The following is a 15000-nucleotide window of genomic DNA, read 5'->3' as shown; positions in this document are numbered from 1 at the left end:
TATACAGTATATATATATATATATATATACACAAGACAAACCATAGATTTATAGATATAAAAATGATTGCAGGGCATTTATTAATCGCATCCAAAATAAAAGTTTGTGTTTAACCTATGTACATAATATTTGTGTGTACTTTGTATAATTATTTTGTATATATAAATACATATATATTCACATATATATTTAAGAAATATTTGCATGAGTATACTGTAAATATATTAATACATCATTTATATTATATATAAATATTTTATAACACATTTTCTTAAATATATGTATGCATGTGTGTGTATTTATATATACAAAATAAGTATACACAGTATACACACATTTATAATGTAAACACAAACTTTTATTTTGTATGCGATTAATCGTTGCCCTGCACTAATAAATATCTTTATACATAAAAAAGTGGTGTTGTTTTTTTAGCATCCCAAACCAATACTAGCTCAAACAATCCCGTGAGTTTGAGGATTGATCTGGTTCGCGTTTAAAGTCTGTTTAGAGACAACGGTGTCGTCTTAGCGGCCTCTAATTTAATAACAAATGATTATTTAGACGGAAGTGAATCAATCAAAACTAACTTTAGCTGGAAAAAACATTTTTCAACAACCACTATAAAACCAAACCAATCTCTGTTACCTTAAATTATATGTTTATCTCTGTAAAGCTCCTTTGAAACAATCTACATTGTTAAAAGCGCTATATAAATGAGGATGACTTGACTTGACTTGTTTGGTAGACCAGTAGAGGACAGGAAGACTAAACTGTTTATATCAGTTATTATATTGCAATTGTGTGCCGGCAATGCTGCAGAATTGACACAGTTGACCTTAAATATCTATTTTCAGGTATAATGGTGTACATTCATATGTCTGGACTAAGTGCTGAGAATATAGTGGGCACACCGCTGAGGTAATTACACTGGGTGATCCCAGGAGATGAGCCATTCATCCCTCTATACATCTAATGACTTCACTGCCCTTGAAGATGATGTAAGTTTGTCAGAGCGTCTATATTGTGAGGCTGAGCACATTTCAGTACGCGGCAATCTTTCCCTGGGAGCCTGTCACAATTCTGGGTCCATTCAGAATTATTGCTGCTTTTGCATTCAAGCAATCAGCAAACACGACCAAAAACCTTTACAGAATCCACAGGGACGGGGCCACCAGGAACCCAACGACACGCAGATTTCACGGCCCACCACGGATAACATATTTCAGAGACATTACGATGCAATAGGCCATGGGAAGCAAATTTCAAAGGTTGCACAAAAAGACAAAGAGTGCTGCCATTTCTGCTGTGTTTCCATTTTGCTCACATTTCCATAAACGAGTGCTCTTTAGGCATCCCAGCAAATGTTTCTAAATCAATGTTTTGGCCTGTCCTAGCATTTAGATGACCAGAGGCTGTGCAAGGAAAACTGTTAATGCACGTTGTGATGAGCGAGCATTAGCATGTTGATCATGACATATGGTATTTCCAGAGTCATTGGCATTCAATTGAAGGACAGACAGAAAGGTTGTAGGTTTCGCATCTAACTCTACACTCAGAAGCTGACTCGTACCGGATGGCGATAGACACATTAATCAAAGCGCACGCACTGACTGTCAAACTTGGTTTCGGTTGTTTCGACGTGATGGAAAACTGACAGGAACCAAAATGAGATTTCTTTTCCCCTGTGTGTGTCCATCTCTCTCTCATAAATGTTGAATCACCAGCACATTAAAACCATTCGACACGAACCAAACCCTTGTTATTGCTGCTTGCTAGGACTCATAACCCTGAAATTACAGGGCTAGTCGAGATGAGGTGTGCTTTTGCTTGGACATACAATTTCACCTGGTGGATCAAAGCAATTCAATTCAATTTACATTTATTAGTATAGCGCTTTTCACAATACATATTGTTTTAAAGCAGCTTTACAGAAAATGCATGTGTCTACACATTACAATTAGAGGGATCTGTTATCAGAGGTGACTGTGTCCAAGTGCATATACAAATCATGGAGTTCACTGACAATGTATTAATTTAAGGCAGAAACAATGAGCTTGTTGAAGTAATTACTACAAGTTGTGAACATAATTATTATAACGTATAGAAATTTAGCATAGGTGCATGTTGATTCAGAGTTTGCATCATCTGAAGCCCTCGCAGAAAACACCCAAGAAACCACCTAGTTTACCCTACAAACTGCGCCAAAAATCATAGTTCGGCTCTTTTGATTCATTGACCCATGTTGAGACCTATAGATCCCCAAGAATATCAAAGAGACTTGAAGGCAAACACCTAGAAATCATGCAAAATATTCTAGCAACCACCAATAAACTGCCTAGAGCACACTACACACCACACCAAAACATCATAGGGGCCATTGTGGGCTTTTTTCACTCATTAACCAATGTTGGGACCTATGGATCCCCAAGAATATCAAAGAAACTTGAGGAGAAACACCCATAAACTATTCAAAATACCCTATTAACTATCTAGAACACCCTTCAAACCACACCAAAACATCATAGTAACCATTGTGGGCTCTTTTCATTTATTAACCCATGTTGGGAATATCAAATATTCTTAAAAGCAAACACCTAGAAACCATCCGAAATCCTCTAGAAAGAAACCTCCTAGAGCACCCTACAAACCACGCCAAAATATCATAGGTGGGCTCATTTAATTCACTGACCCATATTAAGACAGCCAAAGCCTATCACATACAACACCCAGTCCTCACTTCATCTTCAATTATGTATTCCCAAAACTAACTCTGCTGCCACTCGCGACTGGAACCCTTTGCAAAATATTCTCAAAACTAGATACACTAATTTCAATTTCATCTTTTGAAAACTATTATATCATCCTTGTTCACGGACACCGTCGGTGTATGAATGAGTGAGTGACTGAGAGGCAAATATGTAAAGCGCTTTGGTGGCCATTGGGTCTGTGAAAGCGCTATATAAATGCAGTCCATTTACCATTTTTACCATAAACCCATTTTGGGACCTATAGATCCCCAAGAATAGCAAAGAGAATTGGGGGTAAACACCCATAACCCTCCAAAATACCATATTAACTAGAACACCCTTCAAACCCCACGGCAAAATATCATAGTGGACATTGTGGGCTGTTTTGACTCATTAACCCATTTTGGGACCTATAGATCCTCAAGAGTATCAAACAGCCAAAATACCCTATTAACTATCTAGAAAACCCTACAAAAAGTGGCAAAACATCACATTGACCACTCTTACCCCTTTTCCACCAAAGCATTTTGAGAGCCGGTTCGGAGTCGGTGCCTACTCGCGAACCAGTTCTTTGTGTTTCGACAGCCAAAGAACCGGTTCTCGGCCAGGAAAACTGGTTCCAAAGCGGCACCAACTCTTTGCTGGACTAGAACCAGAGAACCGTTCTTTTACCACCGTGTCATGCTTACGGCGGGGCTGGAGGCGGGTTTAGATGTGTCCTAAACATATTTTCTGACCGCAAAGCCAGGAGAAACATTTGCAGAAACACGATGTAGCCTAGTCCACCATTGTAATTATTATGCTTGAAGTTGGCGCAAGCATTTCTAGCTTTTTGTAAATTTTATTTTTTTATTGAAAACATTATGTAAGCAAAGAAGAAAACAGTCAAAATATAGAACAAATAAACGGAAAGAAAAAAAGACACAAGACAGAGGTACATAACTAATCAGAAATGATTACATATCAAAGGAAAAGATTAAAAGACTTACTTATTTCAATTGTTTTTAAAGCCTTCATGGTACACAAGTTAGAGATAATCCCAAAATAATGTACTTGCTAGCGTTTCTGTATGGCGACGTACACAGTGACGTAACGACGTCGTTCGCTGGGCGCTCTAGTCAGTGGGAAAACAAACAGGTTCTGAGAAGGTTCGCAAGTTGAACCAACTCCGAACTAACTTTGAACCAGCACCAGTTCCGAACCAGTTCTTTTTTGGTGGAAAAGGGGTATCTGGGTTCTTTTGATTCATTAACCCATGTTGGGACCCAAACAGATTTTACCAATAAAATCCATAACAGCCACCTAGCAAAGTCTATCTCTTCATGAAAATGCTCTAAATCAGACTTTAAAAGAGCCTCAAACACTTCAATTACGTACATCAATCTATGGAGATGAATGACAATGAGACAAAGTAATTGTGAATTCACTGGGAATCCCAGGTTCTCTGGAGTGCAATAACCTGCAGGATTAATATTCCAAAACCCATAAAATTCAGAAGCGCATTAAACACAAAAGCATGAGCCAAAGCCCAGGCTGGTCAATGGGACTGAATAATTCAGACTGTAAAGAAGGAGCAGATGGGGTGGCATGCTGTGGTTAGGTCAGGAGGAAAACAGGTGGAGAGAGGGATGGAAGATGGCGACTGGTTGAGAAATGACAATATAATACTATGTTTACATACGGACTGAATTCCTTCTGATTGATGAATCTGAACGTAGTGTTTACATGAACGCTAAACATGTGATCGGGTTGATGTGTGCGTTCACAAGATTCAACTTGGAATATATTTTTTGACATGCGCTCACTGCACGAATATACCGACTTTCCCACTGTTTGCGCATAATAACCATTCTTGGGACTGAGCTACAGATCCCCAAGAATATCAAACAAACTTGGGGATAAACACCCATAAACTATTCAAAATACCCTATTAACTATCTAGAACACCCTTCAAACAGTGCCAAAACATCTTAGTGACCATTGTGGGATTTTTTCACTCATAAACCCAAGTTGGGACGTATTGATCCCCAAGAATATCAAAGACAATTGGGGGAAAACACCCATAAACCATCCAAAATACCCAATTATTAACTGTTACGTGTGGATTTTGTTGTGTCTTGTATATCACGTGATCCCTTGTTTGTCATGTGATCCTGCCATGTGTCTTGTCTTTTGTTTGTTGTTGCTCAGTGTCCACAGGTGTTCCTCATCCATGTTTATTAGTCTCCCCAGGTGTTTCTCATTAACCACGCCCCCTTGTTATCTTGTTTAGCTTGTTTGTCTGTGTATTTAAACCCCTGTGTTTCAGTTGTTGGCTGTCGGTTGTTGTTTATGTTACTTCTGTTCCTTGTTTCTGAGTTCCCTGGATTTCCTGTTTATTAAATGTGCTTGCGATTGGATTCGTTCTCTGTCTCGTTCCTGACTCGCTGTAACAGAACAACCGACCCCTCGGGCTGGACGCGGACAGCCAGAGCTTCACGTCAGCCACGTCCAGCCAGAGCTTCACGTCAGCCACGTCCAGCCAGAGCCTTCACCGCTGGTCCCGTCCAGCACAGAGCCTTCACCGCTGGTCCCGTCCAGCACAGAGCCTTCACCGCTGGTCCCGTCCAGCACAGAGCCTTCACCGCTGGTCCCGTCCAGCACAGAGCCCTCACCGCTGGTCCCGTCCAGCACAGAGCCCTCACCGCTGGTCCCGTCCAGCACAGAGCCCTCACCGCTGGTCCCGTCCAGCACAGCGCCCTCACCGCTTGTCCCGTCCAGCAGAGCGCCCTCACCGCTGGTCCCGTCCAGCACAGCGCCCTCACCGCTGGTCCCGTCCAGCACAGCGCCCTCACCGCTGGTCCCGTCCAGCACAGCGCCCTCACCGCTGGTCCCGTCCAGCACAGCGCCCTCACCGCTGGTCCCGTCCAGCACAGCGCCCTCACCGCTGGTCCCGTCCAGCACAGCGCCCTCACCGCTGGTCCCGTCCAGCCAGAGCCTTCACCGCTGGTCCCGTCCAGCACAGAGCCTTCACCGCTGGTCCCGTCCAGCACAGAGCCTTCACCGCTGGTCCCGTCCAGCACAGAGCCTTCACCGCTGGTCCCGTCCAGCACAGAGCCCTCACCGCTGGTCCCGTCCAGCACAGAGCCCTCACCGCTGGTCCCGTCCAGCACAGAGCCCTCACCGCTGGTCCCGTCCAGCACAGAGCCCTCACCGCTGGTCCCGTCCAGCACAGCGCCCTCACCGCTGGTCCCGTCCAGCACAGCGCCCTCACCGCTGGTCCCGTCCAGCAGAGCGCCCTCACCGCTGGCACAGCGCCCTCACCGCTGGTCCCGTCCAGCACAGCGCCCTCACCGCTGGTCCCGTCCAGCACAGCGCCCTCACCGCTGGTCCCGTCCAGCACAGCGCCCTCACCGCTGGTCCCGTCCAGCACAGCGCCCTCACCGCTGGTCCCGTCCAGCACAGCGCCCTCACCGCTGGTCCCGTCCAGCACAGCGCCCTCACCGCTGGTCCCGTCCAGCACAGCGCCCTCACCGCTGGTCCCGTCCAGCACAGCGCCCTCACCGCTGGTCCCGTCCAGCAAAGCGCCCTCACCGCTGGTCCCGTCCAGCACAGCGCCCTCACCGCTGGTCCCGTCCAGCACAGCACCCTCACCGCTGGTTCCGTCCAGCCCAGCGCCCTCTCGCTCTCGGAGACGGAGGAGGAAGAGGACTTCCCGCGTCCCGCAATGCCTGGAAGTCCTTCCTGTACTTCCTGTCACCCCAGAGTCCTCGCCGCTGGTCCCGTCCGATCCAGAGACTGTTCCAGTCACGTCTGCCGATCCAGAGACTGTTCTAGTCACGTCTGCCGATCCAGAGACTGTTCAAGTCACGTCTGCCGATCCAGAGACTGTTCAAGTCACGTCTGCCGATCCAGAGACTGTTCAAGTCACGTCTGCCGGTCCAGAGACTGGTCAAGTCACGTCTGCCGATCCAGAGACTGTTCAAGTCATTTCTGCCGATCCAGAGACTGTTCAAGTCACGTCTGCCGATCCAGAGACTGTTCAAGTCACGTCTGCCGATCCAGAGACAGTTCAAGTCACGTCTGCCGATCCAGAGACTTTTCAAGTCACGTCTGCCGATCCAGAGGCTGTTCAAGTCACGTCTGCCGATCCAGAGGCTGTTCAAGTCACGTCTGCCGATCCAGAGACTGTTCAAGTCACGCCTGAGCCATATCGCTCTATGTTTGTTTCTGTGTTTACGTTTGTCCTTGTGGCTGTTTCTGTTCTGGTGTCTGTTCCTGAGCCGGAGCCAGTGTCTGTTCCTGAGCCGGAGCCAGTGTCTGTTCCTGAGCCGGAGCCAGTGTCTGTTCCTGAGCCGGAGCCAGCGTCTGTTCCCGGGCCGGAGCCTGTTCCTGTTCCCGGGCCGGAGCCTGCTCCTGTTCCCGAGCCAGTGTGTGTGTTGTCTGTTCCCGAGCCAGAGTCTGTGTTGTCTGTTCCCGAGCCAGAGACTGTGTTGTCTGTTCCCGAGCCAGAGTCTGTGTTGTCTGTTCCCGAGCCAGAGTCTGTGTTGTCTGTTCCCGAGCCAGTGTGTGTGTTGTCTGTTCCCGAGCCAGTGAGTGTGTTGTCTGTTACCGAGCCAGTGTGTGTGTTGTCTGTTCCCCAACCAGTGAGTGTGTTGTCTGTTCCCGAGCCAGAGTCTGTGTTGTCTGTTCCTGAGCCAGAGTCTGTGTTGTCTGTTCCCGAGCCAGAGTCTGTGTTGTCTGTTCCCGAGCCAGTGTGTGTGTTGTCTGTTCCCGAGCCAGTGTGTGTGTTGTCTGTTCCCGAGCCAGTGTGTGTGTTGTCTGTTCCCGAGCCAGTGTGTGTGTTGCCTGTTCCCGAGCCAGTGTGTGTATTGCCTGTTCCAGAGCCAGTGTGTGTGTCGCCTGAGCCGGTGTCTCCGCCGCCCTGGCCGCCCGTGGGGTCTTCGCCGCCCTGGCCGCCCGAGGGGTCTTCGCCGCCCTGGCCGCCCGAGGGGTCTTCGCCGCCCTGGCCGCCCGAGGGGTCTTCGCCGCCCTGGCCGTCCGAGGGGTCTTCGCCGCCCTGGCCGTCAGAGGGGTCTTCGCCGCCCTGGCCGTCCGAGGGGTCTTCGCCGCCCTGGCCGCCTGGAGGGTCGTCTCCGCCCTGGCCGCCCGAGGGGTCGTCTCCGCCCTGGCCGCCCGAGGGGTCGTCTCCGCCCTGGCCGCCCGAGGGGTCGTCTCCGCCCAGGCCGCCCGAGGGGTCGTCTCTGCCCCGGCCGCCCGATGGACTGTCTTCTCCGCCCTGGCCGCCCGATGGACTGTCTTCGTCGCCGTGGCCGCCCGAGGGGTCGTCTCTGCCCTGGTCCCCTGCACGAACCTGACCCTCCATCCCTCCCCCAAGACCGCCTCCGCTTCACCACCCTCCTAAACTTTAGTGTTTTTGTTTCAAGGGGCGTCGGGAGCCGGCCATAGGGGGGGGGGGGGGGGGGGCGGCTATGTTACGTGTGGGTTTTTGTTGTGTCTTGTATATCACGTGATCCCTTGTTTGTCATGTGATCCTGCCATGTGTCTTGTCTTTTGTTTGTTGTTGCTCAGTGTCCCCAGGTGTTCCTCGTCCATGTTTATTAGTCTCCCCAGGTGTTTCTCATTAACCACGCCCCCTTGTTATCTTGTTTAGCTTGTTTGTCTGTGTATTTAAACCCCTGTGTTTCAGTTGTTGGCTGTCGGTTGTTGTTTATGTTACTTCTGTTCCTTGTTTCTGAGTTCCCTGGATTTCCTGTTTATTAAATGTGCTTGCGATTGGATTCGTTCTCCGTCTCGTTCCTGACTCGCTGTAACAATTAACTACCTAGAACACCTTTCATATGCGTTTATATGTCACAAGATTCAAATTGGAATATATTTTCTGACATGTGCTCGCTGCACGAATATACAGAGTTACCCGCTGCTTGTGCATAATAACCATTCTCCTACATTGGTTCTTTATTTGTTTTAAACAGTAGATTTAATATTTATCCATTTCTGGTCATAATTTGGAGACAATGAGCATATGCACCGTTGTGCCGTGCTGTTTATATTCATCACGCAGTACAAATGCCCAAAACCAGTCGTTTGTGGATGAGAGTCTGAAACAAGGACTGGTGGGACGTTACTCCACTTCACAGACACAGGAGAATTATGGGATGACGGGACACTCATCTATACAAAACTCTATATTCAACAGGAACAACAGCGCTATTTCTACGTCATTGCACATGTGCAGTGTTTTCAGTATCGGTTTTCAATCTGATCAAGTGTTTACATGTTCTCTCGATCGGATTAGAAAAGGAATAAACCGACCCTTTCGATCCTGATTGAAATTTCGTTCGGATCGAGCTCAATCCGATCCAGTGTTTACATGAAGAATTTTCCCTCCGATTGAGCCGTCAATCCGATTACTAACGGATTATTTGGTTGCATGTTAAAGTAGCCCAGACGTTTACAAACCCAACCAATCATAGCCAGAGGCTGAAATAAACTTGATGGTGCAGCACAACATCTGCTCAGAAATTAAACCTTTTGGGCTGAAAGAAGTTATCCAAAACTAGGTTGACCAGAGACAGAGCATTTTATAGGGTACGTATAAAGGAAGTCTGATTTTACTTGGAATAGTCTGGTGCACAATGGAGACACAATCTAGCTTTCAGAAATCACAACTACAACAATTTCCTAGCAAGTCAATACCCAGAACGATGAATTAGCAATCATCCATAACCACTCAAAACGCCCTGGTAAATTAACAGCCTGAACAAAGAATTTGCAATCATTCAGAACACAACCAAAATTGCCTTAGCAAACCGCACTCTTCAAACAGTCCAGGGAACTGAAACTACACAAGGCACATAATACCCCAACTTAAAAACAAGCACTCAAATTACATCAGGCGGATAAACCTTCATACATCAAGCAAACCTTCACATGAATATAAACTTTCAGACAAGGCTTTGTGAAGGATGATGTGGAACTATACTGGACCTGAAAGAAAACACATCACCGAAAGTAGGCATTGTTACTCATTTTACATGCAAACAGCACGTGAGCCAATCACAGGGATTAAAGTGAAAAAAATTCTTCTGCCTGAATTTTTTTTCTGGCCAAGTCATATTCCTTTAACTTTATTTAAATACTCGAGACCAATAGCGCTTTAAGTGGAGATGTTGTAAACCGCTTTAATATTGCCAGTTTGCCTATTTTAAAAGCTATTTTAATCTATGAAAAAAAATTACTTAGCTTGACAAATACTCAACAATCTACATAACCTTTTAGTACATGCTTTTATTTATCTTATAAGACCAAACAATGCTAAACTACATTAATATATAGTTTGTTCCATGGCAAATTGTTTTTTTTTCCATTGTTTTTGGCTGAGGGCAAAGTGAAGTTTCATAACTTTATATATTTAGGCTATTTAACTAACTTTGTAGCCTATTAGAGAGCTGACTAATGTTTGACTGAATTGTTTGCTTTATTGCTCCATGCATAGCTTCTTAAAGCCTACCTATTAGGCTACTTATACTTTTATACTGGATATTATTGATCATTAAAAGTGATATTTAACAAAAAGAGACAGGGTTTAGTAATGTTATATATTCTAAAATATATAAAATATTCTTTATATATATTTTACTGTGCATTCTCTTCACTGTATGTGTACATGCATAATAAAATAAACCGATACAACCCTGTCTCTGTTTGTTAAATGTAAGTTTTAATGATCAACAATGTTTCATATTTTTGAAATGAAAACAAAAAGCAGCAGGGTTGTGTTTTATATTTCTTGTTGTTATAAATATATGCATTGAAGATAATCAATGTGCGTTGCCTGAACCACATTTGTGTGGCCATTAAGATGTTCATTTATAAATGAAAAGAGGTGTTTTATATATATTTCGTTTTATTGTTGCCTTAAAATATACATAAATATATAACCGGAGTAACCAGAGCGAGCTGAGTGACGCGATCAAGAACGTCCTGTTCCATTTGCAGAATAACTGGACTCGCGTCCTCTCATCCTCGGGAGTTCGGTTCTCCTGATTCGAACTTGGCAAGTCTGAACTACCAAGGTTTGCGTAGTTTGCGTACTTGGTATTGAGGAACGGCCAATATTGACAAACGCGCTCGGATTCGGACCGCAGTGAACCAGGGGCCTATACCATGAAGCCGGTTTAGGTGGCTAGCCAGCTATGTTTCAGTTTAGTTTGCGTCAACCCTGGGTTTTAGGGACCATGAAAGTGGTTTGGCTTTTAGCAGTGTTCATCGCCATAGTAACTTGCGCTACACGGCTAACCTGGTCCGGGGCAGGTTATGTTCTAGGTATGAGGTTGCAAACTGAACTTGGACCAATCAGCTGTGAGCAAAGTGTCACATGTCTGATGCCATAAAGTCACTCCACCTGTTTCTACTCCAAATTAAAGGTCACTACATAGCAAATGATTTGTAAAGACAAAATCGTCTGGTTTTTAGTGATGCTTATTTAGAATAATAAATTTGTATGATTTAGATATTATTTATGTAATTATTATACCCTTTATCAATCACACATGTACAATTTTAGTTCATCAATTATTACTACGCAGTTTAAATGAATAAATATATAAAGGTAATATAAATTCGCTTTAGCACCAATAGATGAAGCTATAAAATGACTACATGTGAGCTTAAATGTTAAATTCTCTCTATACCTTTATCAGCTGTATAAAATAACTTCACAACTTTTACTTGCACTGATATACAGTAGCGAGACTTTTTCTTTTAGTTGTCCTCTTTCATAGACAGCTGTTTTCTTCTTGCTGTGTAAATTTGTTTAAATTCTTACTATTTTAATACTTTTATTTAATAAGTGAATTGCGCTGCTTCTCTCGTGAGAAATTAATCTCAGTTTCACTCTTTCTCAACATGTGATTGGCTGTTCGCTACTGATGTCACACCTAAACTCCTAAACTCAGGATAAAGCCCGAGTTGACAGAGAAAGTTAATGATCAGCGTCATGTGACCAACAAAGCCTGGTTTGATTGGTTTGGTTTTGTCAACTCTAAACTAATCCTGTAACCCTGAGTTTGTTCAACTACCATCATGGTACAGGCCCCAGCTGTAGCCTGACATGCACTTCTCCAAAACTAAGATTAATTGAGTGAACACGGAGCAGTTTTTCCGTGAATTGAAAACCCGGAGTGGACCATAAGCGAAGTGATTACAGAATGTTAGAGTGGAGAGAGGAACGTGCTTTTGCTCCAATCCAGGCTTTATCACATCCCCCTCAGCAAGGTGAATACACCTCGTCTTTCCTTAATTTAAGACCTATTCAAACTAAAATTAAGACATTTATCACACTATTTGAGAAATGAAAGCCTATTTACGGCCTTAACATTATGAAAAGTGAATTTAAGACATTAAGGACAGACAGGAACCCTGCAATTGACCGAAATCCGTCATAGACTCGCTGCAATTAACGGAAATCCGTCGTAGCGACGGAGAACTTTAATCCCTGCAATCATAACAGAGATCATTTACATAAAGAGATCTTACAACAGCAAACATCATTAGTTAAATATACTAGTAAATATAATGTTAATCTTAATGTTAATTATAACATTTACAATTACATTTTTAAAATATAAAGTTCTATCTGTTAACATAGTTAATACACTGTGTACTATGCAATTTTTTATTCAACTAACATTAACAAAGATGAATAAATATAGTAAAAGAAATACATTTCTTTATTGTCAGTTCATAACTAATGTTAACGAATGAGACCTTATTGTAAAGCGTTACCTCCAAAAATGAATTTGACTCCTTTTGTGCAAGAAACCTTGTCTAACATTGTACAGTGTAGTTTGGGGGAGGGGGATGCATTCCCTTTAATAATAGTTATTATAAGAGTATTAAGGAATGAATATATATCTGTTCATTTTTTCTAGCTTAACGCCCACTGCCTGCTGTCAAACACTTGTGTGATAAATAAACCTTCAATTGACCGCTAGTGAGCATTATGCATCTCCAAACTCAAAGCCATGATAAACAGCAGAGAAAATTAAAGGCTGTGTTATATTCCTTACCTTCATAATATATTTTAAATCCGTGGGCGCTTACAGCAAAGTCGCTGGTAAGACGCAAGGAAAAAATGGATCCGGTACTTGTGACAGGAGCCGGCACCTGGAATCCTGTTAACCTGCACGAGAAGAGAAAATATTACTCATCCAGACAGAAAGCAGTTTGAGGATTCATGCAATGCAATAAAATGCAGTAAAATAAAATAAAATGCATTAAAATGCAATGCAATGCAACTAAATGCAGCAAAATAAAATAAAATACATTAAAATGCAATGCAATAAAATAAAATGCAATGCAATAAAATAAAATGCAATAAAATGCAATAAAATGTAATAAAATGCAATAAAAGAAAAGAAAAGAAAAGAAAAGAAAAGAAAAGAAAACAAATGTATTATTGTTGTTTTTTTACTAGGGATGCACCGAATCCAGGATTCGGATTCGGCCGAATATTGGGCTTTATGACGGGGGTTCGTTTTCTGCCGAACCTTCAAATTTTTTTCCACCGAAGCCTAGGCTTGCACTATGCGTGCTACGCTGGTCGACGTCACACAGTCGTTGATTACGGGAAGATGTTTACGTAGGTTTGAGTGCAGTAGAGCTGAGAATTTGAAAATGAAACTCGTGAGCAGGAAAAGTGTTGTTTGGCAGTACTTTGGAGCGGCTGGGACGATCTGTACCGCAGCAATAGGCTACTGAGGCAGTCACATCGGCTGCTGACGTGGAGGTAAGTGCTTTTTTCAGCGAGCCTCTGATTTCTCTTAAAGAGGATCTTTCACCTTTCACCGGCTATCACCTGTTAATGCAGAGCGTCTTGTTTTCCTGAAAGGAAACTCTCATTTCATGTAAAAGGTTAGCGGTTATAGGTTAATTCATGTAATTATGATGCAGGAGATGTGTGTGATTCTCGTGATATTTTTCCTAATATTGGCTACTGTTCTAATCGTATAGCCTACTGTTATAAACGAAACAACAGCCTACTATACATGTGTCGAGTAAATGTTCAATAACATTAATTTCAATTAAATCACCAAACATATTCTGATAAAAAATAAAAACCCTTTTCTTTCCATTGTTGCACTTTTATTGAAAGGTTTTGGTTTGTACTTGGGGATAGCCTACTTTTGATTATAAATCTAAAAGGTTGATTTTTTTAATATTGATCGGATCTTGAGATAGCCTATATGGTAATTGTCAAAACAGTTTTTCCCACTTATCATCCTGGCATAATGTTGCCAATTCTTTTTTACAGTTAAAATAACTGTAAATGAAAAATACACTGTTGTGGAAGTTGTTTAATTCATTAATGTGTTTACTGTGTTAATGGACTGAGGATGGGAGTAGGATTCGGTATTCGGTTTCGGCAGAATCTTAACCAGTGGATTCGGTATTCGGCCGAACCCCAAAAATTTGGATTCGGTGCATCCCTATTTTTTACTTTGAGAAAATAATTTTTTTATATTTACATTTTGAAATGAAATGTGACTTGTCCTATAAGATTCACCCACACTTTACAAAACATTTCACAAAAGAGCTTGTTAGGGTTGCATGATAAATGAATGCCTATATTACTCAAAAATGACAAAAATGGTAGTTGGTTCTGAGAAAAGATCAGCATAATTTGTTGGCAAATGCTGGTTGGTTACATATTATCCAATGCAAAAAAATCATGCATTTTTAAGTGTGGCCAAAAAAAAAAGTCAAAATACTATTTTGGCCCACTGTATTTTATTCTCAGCTGTTTTGACAATACAATTTCCAAGGAGTCATGCTCACTTTAGACCTTTCGCCGACTCTACTCTGGTTTACACAAAAAGACATAAAGAATGAGTCACGTCTTTCTATTTCATAAAAACTACTGATACTGTCTTAGTATCAGTCAGTCCTGCCTTTACAGGATGTGAAGCTCTCTGAAATTGGATTTGAAATTGGAAAAGATCAATGAGCCTCAATAATTTTAAAATATCATTTCACAGAATTTTGGGGATAAAAATGTGGCAGCTGGACAGATCCTTGTGCACTTGATGAAATAAACACATTAACAAACACATTAAAGTCAACATGAATATGAATATGAATATGAATATGAATATGAATATGAATGACATCCACATGAAAAGGGTTTCAAATAGTGTCATGAAAGGGCAGTTTTTTTTGAGCTTGCTAGGTAACAAAAAAGTGTGAAGTGTACACCATGCACCATGTT

At 42.9% G+C, this 15000-nt stretch overlaps 1 protein-coding gene across 1 annotated transcript in view; it reads right to left on the bottom strand.

Annotated features, from left to right (window-relative positions):
- Positions 1 to 15000, bottom strand: part of LOC143741306 (CUB and sushi domain-containing protein 3-like) — a 323702-nt gene that overhangs the window by 269221 nt on the left and 39481 nt on the right. Inside the window, exon 3 of the mRNA XM_077233739.1 lies at positions 12803 to 12915. Within this exon, the coding sequence (XP_077089854.1) occupies positions 12803 to 12915 (113 nt within the window). The remainder of the gene's footprint in view (positions 1 to 12802; positions 12916 to 15000) is intronic.

The sequence above is a fragment of the Siphateles boraxobius genome, unplaced genomic scaffold (assembly GCF_051911475.1).
Source record: "Siphateles boraxobius isolate OS27281-9 unplaced genomic scaffold, OSU_SipBor_1 186, whole genome shotgun sequence".
NCBI classification, from domain to species: domain Eukaryota; kingdom Metazoa; phylum Chordata; class Actinopteri; order Cypriniformes; family Leuciscidae; genus Siphateles; species Siphateles boraxobius.
This window is presented reverse-complemented; position numbering and strand designations above follow the sequence as displayed.